This window comes from Brassica oleracea, chromosome C2, assembly GCF_000695525.1.
Source record: "Brassica oleracea var. oleracea cultivar TO1000 chromosome C2, BOL, whole genome shotgun sequence".
Lineage (NCBI taxonomy): Eukaryota > Viridiplantae > Streptophyta > Magnoliopsida > Brassicales > Brassicaceae > Brassica > Brassica oleracea.
Window position 1 is genome coordinate 51,161,277 of NC_027749.1, and position 5,857 is coordinate 51,167,133.

Genomic DNA, 5,857 nt, shown 5'->3' on the forward strand with positions numbered 1-5,857 from the left:
AGGTTTGGGGTTAAAATCAAGTTGTGAGTTAGTTTTGGCAAAAACCCTTTTTTTCTTTTAGTACCACAATTTTTTTTTGCTTCAGTTTAAGGAAATACAATAATTTTTTTTTTAAAAGGTCTCTATGTTATTAAATTCTCTAAGACGGTACTGCGTCCAAGTGTGGAACATTGGAGTACTATCATATTATTATAAACGATAAGAAAAATTACAAATACTATGAAAATTTTACATGCTTTAAGAGAATTTAAATATAATCTAAATCGTTTTATGAAATTCATGCTTAACAATACTCTTTGTATTATGCTGAATAATCATTATTAATCTGTATACTTGCCTTCTCTAAAACTTGGAACGATCAACTGAGTAAAACCATTAATACTTATTCAGACCACTAAATAGGCCTTCCCAAACATTGTAAAATAGAAATGTCGATGCCAAGTTCCATAAGAGAAAACCAGAGATGTCTAACAAAAGAGAGCCTCTTGTGTCTCCAATATATTTTTTGTCTGGTTAATTATGTCATTGCAAATTATAAAAAACATTACAAAGATAATATTACATCCGATAATTCTACCTGTCGTACAAGGATTCACGCTTGACTGTATCATCCTAAGTAGCCTTATGAGATCCATTCCTGACAGTGCTCCTTGCGCAAGATTTCTTGTAAGCATTTTCTCTAATTTTCTGCATAATTCACCTTTTCCGGGAATTCCGGGAATTGAAACTTCCTGTTGTCTGGGATCAATACATTAAGGTGATCTTTAATTATTTTTCTTATTTATAACTTTTCCACCAGCCAATACATTAAGGTGATCTTTTAATGGGCCTAAGATATTGGGCTGGCCTCTAAAATAAACTTTACGGTGCAGAAGAGGAAATGAGATTTCTGATGGAAGCAAACAGAGTTTCACTCTTGGTCGGATCACGAAGCTCAGCACCGTGAACATCGCCGTCGGTAAAACGCTCCACCACATCAACTCCCTTCTCCTTCATCAACTTCGCCACATCTCTCTGCCTATCTATCATCGGATCTCCTCCTCCTCCATTCACCATCACCTTCCATCCCAACCGTCCGATTATCTCCATATTCACCGGTCCATCTCCCACCGTCAGATTAGAATACTCGTGATCCCGGTTAGCTCCGACAGGGAGACAAAGCTCCCAGCAAACGTCTCCAGCAGTAGGCGGAAAAACCTGATCGTTCGCAAGTCTGATCTCGGACTCGCACCGCTCCTCGCCGCCGAAGAACGGATGGTGTAAGACCAGTCCACATATACGTAACGGACTCAGATCCGCCAAGGCGGATGTAAGCCCGACGTTGTATGCCAGGTTACCACCAGCGCTTGTCCCCATGAGGAACACGTTGGAGAGATCAGCGTGAGACTTGATCCACTCGTCGTCGGAGTTTCTTATCCACTCAAGCGCGTCAACTCCGTCGTCGTACGCCGCCGGGAGTCTGTGCTCGGGAGCCAGCCGGTACGAAGGCGACGCGACGACCGCGTTGAGATCACGCGCCATACGGCTGCAGAAGTCGTGGAAGAGTTTGAAGTCGACGCTGCAGATGACGAATCCTCCGCCGTGGTAGTAGACGACGAGAGGGAGTTTTTTAGACGAAACGCTGTCGTTTAGTGCGGTAACGGGGACGTAGAGACGCATCCACGTGGAGTTTGAGTGGTTCACGGTGATGTCTTTGGATACGACGGTGTTTACCGGGGAGGGGTCAGGTGTGGCTGGGACGCGCGGGAATCTGGTGGGGTCGCGAGTGAGGGAGCCATCTGGGTTCTTTACGATGCCCATATGAGCGTAAGGATCAGAGACTGGAGATGGTTCGGACATTATTCGAAGTCTTGTGTTGTGTATGTCTTCACTTCAGTCTTCTTCGATTTTATAGGCAATAAAAAAATAGGAATTAAATATTTCAATTTATTTTATCCTGTAAAGCTTGGATAATAGATTAACCCGGAGTTTTTAAGACGGGGTTCTTAGCGAAAGTTAAGAAATTGTTTCTTAACTTCCGCTAAGAACTCCACTCTAAAAACTCCGGGTTAATCCTGGTGTAATACTTTGTTTAGTGGGTCCGAAATTTACCCAACTGATTTCATTGTTTTGGTAATTATTATAAAAATTGGATTTGGGTTGAGGAAATGCTCTTTTGAAGGTTAATAACAGTCAATAAAATGTTTTCTTTTTGAGTGTTAAAAAAATGCTTTTTTTTCGTCAAAATGCAAATTAACAACAGATCATAGTTTTAACTTAACACTGAAATATTTTTTGTATTTGATGTGAATGATTTAACTCAGTTTATTTGATGAAACATTGTAATGCAAAACTCAAGTGGAGAAAGAATGAGACTAACTACAGGGAACAATGACATTGCAACCGGAGAAAACGTAGTGCTCTTTGCTTTCTCTTTTTGTGCACTAACACAAGAGAACAAGAGACTTTTCCTGGTACACAAGTCGTTGGCACGTCTCTTTCATTGGTTGAGAAGTTCGCAGAAAATTGAATGCACAAAACTAATTTGAAGTTTGGCAAATCATATATTAGCAAACATAAAGATAGTAAAGCGTTAATGTACTATAATTAAAATCTCTTTCGGAAGATTGACAACTAACTCATTTGATGTTGTCTTTGCTAAAAATCTACACCGATAATGATGGGAGAGATCCAACAATTACTGTGTATAATTTGCCTTCTCTAAAACTTGAAACCAGATCTCGATTAAATCACTAAACAGGCCTTCCACAATATTGAAGTATAGAAATGTCCATGCCATGTTCTACAAGAGAACAAGACATGTCTAACAAAAGAGAGAGACAGCCTCTTGGGCTTCTTATTTATAATTTTTCCACAAACCAATACATAATTTATGATAAAGGTAATCTTTAAACGGGTTTAAGATATTGGGCTGGGATGGGCCTCTAGTATAAGCCTCCTTATTTTATGGATGTTTTTTAAAAACGATACGGTGTAGATGAAATGAAACTTTTGATGGAAGCAAACAGAGTTTCACTCTTGGACGGATCACCGAGCTCAGCACCGTGAACATCGCCGTCGCTAAAACATTCCACCACCTTAAGTCCCTTCTCCTTCATCAACTTCGCCACATTTCTATGCCTATCTATCATCGGATCTCCTCCTCCTTCACACACCATCACCTTCCACTTCAACGCTCCGAGTATCTCCAGTCCATCTCCCATTGTCGGATTCGAATACGCATGGTCCCTATTCTCTCCGACAGGGAGACAAAGCTCCCAACAAAGGTCTCCAACAGCAGGCGGAAAAACCTGATCGTTCACATGTCTGATCAATCCACATATACGTAACGGATCAAGTACATTGGTGACTCTATGTCCGACACTGTAAGCCAAGTTACCACCGGAGCCTGTCCCCCTGAGGAACACGTTAAAGAGATAGACGTGAGATTTGATCCACTCGTCGTCGGACTTTCTAATAAACGTCAGAGCGTCCGCTCCGTCGTGGTACGCCGCCGGGAGTCTGTGCTCGGGAGCTAGCCGGTACGAAGGGGACGCGACGACCACGTTGAGCTCGCGCGCCATGAGGTTGCAGAAGTCGTCGTACAGTTTGAAGTCGACGCTGCCGGTGATGAAGCCTCCGCCGTGGTAGTAGACGACGAGAGAGAATTTTTGTTTAGGCAAACGTAGTGCGGTGGTGGGGAGGTAGAGACGCATCCACGTGGAGTCTGATACGATGATGTCTTTGGATATGACTTGCGGGGAGGGGTCAGGTGCGGCTGGGACGCAGGGGCAGGGCCTGCTTAGAAAGGTGGGCGAACGGTGCGACCTCCCCGGGTCCGATCCGTTGTCCCCCTATTTTTTAATAGATAAGGATCCGATTTTTTTAAAAATACATGTATTTTAATATTAAAAAAAAGAAAAAGAGCCCAAATTTTTTTATATAATTTTTTTTTTATATTTCCATAGAGTTATTTTTAAAAATACTTCTGATATTTTGAAAAAAACATATATTTATTAGATTTTTTAAAGAAAAATAATTGTTTGAAAATTAAATTTTGTTTTATCTCGGGCCTGAACCGACCCTGCGCAGGAGAATCTGGTGGGGTCGCGAGTGATGGTGCCATCTGGATTCTTTACGATGCCTATGAGGGCGCAAGGATCAGAGGCTTGAAATGGTTCGGATATGTTTGTTGTCTTTTTGATTCGTAGTTGTCTGATGTGTATGAAACTGATATTTCGGTCTTGTCCGCTTTTTTTTTTTTCCATCGATAATTTTATTAAAAAGGAAACGGACCAAGCCCATGGCCGAAGCCCAAGTGCAAGCGTACTGAAACAAAAGCCCATAATACGAACCGGACAATTACAACGAACAGGCCGAAGCCGAAAGGGAAAGCACGGCCCAACCGGCCCAATACCCAAACGCGGTCTTGTCCGCTTTTATAGGCTTATAATATATTATTAATTAAATATTTGATTTTTGTTTTGCTTGAAAAGCTTGAATAAAAACCTAATATTTTGTTTAGTGGGTCCCGATGTTACCGAAATGAATTATTTGTTTTCGTAATTATTATAACAATTGGAGTTGGGTTGAGAAAAAAACTCTTTTGAAGGTTAACTACAGTCAACAAAATGGCTTGAAAAGCTTGAATAAAAACCTAATATTTTGTTTAGTGGGTCCCGATGTTACCGAAATGAATTATTTGTTTTCGTAATTATTATAACAATTGGAGTTGGGTTGAGAAAAAAACTCTTTTGAAGGTTAACTACAGTCAACAAAATGTCTACTTTTAGTTAAATGCAAACTAACAACAGTTCTGAATGATTTAACTCAATTTAGTTGATGAAATATTGTAATGCAACTCAAGTGAAGAAAGAATGAGACTAACTGCAAGCAACAACGACAAAGACATTGCAAAGGGAGAAAACTTAGTCCTCTGTGCTTTCTCTTTTTGTACACTAAACAAGAGACCTTTCTTGGTATACAAGTCGTTGTACGTCTCTTTCATTGGTTGAAAAATCGCAGAAAATTCAATGTACAAGACTAATTTGAAGATTGGCAAATATCATATATCAGGAAAACATAATAATAAAGCGTTAATGTACTATAATTAAAACCCTTAGATTAAAGCATATGTATAGAATTGTGTTTTTAAATTCTAGCACACAGAAGAATTACCAGCTAGATTAGAAAAAAAAAGAATAACCAGCTAGACCATAAAATAGAGAAGTCGCAAAAATGCATAAACGTTAGGTGAGTAACTTTTGTCTCTCAATGACTAGTCCAAACTTGCAAGATAAATTATGTTCACATCTCAATTCCACAAGCATTCGCTGATCAGTTTACTATTTTACCAACTGTTGAAATGGATAGCAGTTTAACTATAATTATACCATATGAAAGATCATTCCCTACCACTACAAGAAAACATATTTTTTACTAGGGCAGTATTCGTTGTAAATTCGTCGTAAACGGGGTGTTATGACGAATTAACGTCGAAAGACGTTTCGTTGTTAAACGTCCGTCGTAACGGAGGTTTCGTCGTAAACGACTCGTTACGTTTACGACGAAATATATTCCTCGTAAAGCGCAGGGAAAGGATTCGTCGTAAACGCCACGTAAGACTTCGTCGTAAAGCCCACGTAATTATTTCGATGTAAAGCAAACGTAAATACTTTCGTTGTAAATCACTCGTAAACATTTCGATGTAAAATCTTCGTAAATATTTCGATGTTAATCACTCGTAAACATTCGATGTAAACTCCATGTAATGTTTACGAGGAGTTTACATCGTTTCTTATTATATTATTATTAATTAGTATATAATAGATTTTAATTTATATTTAATATTCAGAATTTAAAATAATTTAAATTTTAA

The 5,857-nt window shown here is 39.3% G+C and overlaps 3 protein-coding genes across 3 annotated transcripts in view; all 3 read right to left on the bottom strand.

The window, feature by feature from the left end:
• Window positions 1–635, bottom strand: part of LOC106324557 — a 10,183-nt gene extending 9,548 nt beyond the window's left edge. The window contains exon 1 of the mRNA XM_013762506.1: window positions 578–635. Coding sequence (XP_013617960.1) covers window positions 578–635 — 58 coding nt within the window. The remainder of the gene's footprint in view (window positions 1–577) is intronic.
• A 99-nt stretch (window positions 636–734) lies between these two features.
• Window positions 735–1,996, bottom strand: LOC106322768 (probable carboxylesterase 120). Its single transcript, XM_013760896.1, has one exon. The coding sequence runs from the start codon at window positions 1,837–1,839 to the stop codon at window positions 862–864; it is 978 nt and encodes a 325-aa protein (XP_013616350.1). The 5' UTR covers window positions 1,840–1,996; the 3' UTR covers window positions 735–861.
• Window positions 1,997–2,745: 749 nt separating this feature from the next.
• On the bottom strand, window positions 2,746–4,987 carry LOC106324558 (probable carboxylesterase 120). The gene is made up of 2 exons (XM_013762507.1): window positions 4,868–4,987; window positions 2,746–3,833 (listed from the first exon to the last, which is right to left on the bottom strand). The coding sequence occupies exons 1-2, from the start codon at window positions 4,985–4,987 to the stop codon at window positions 2,958–2,960; spliced, it is 996 nt and encodes a 331-aa protein (XP_013617961.1). The 3' UTR covers window positions 2,746–2,957.
• Between the last annotated feature and the right edge of the window lie 870 nt (window positions 4,988–5,857).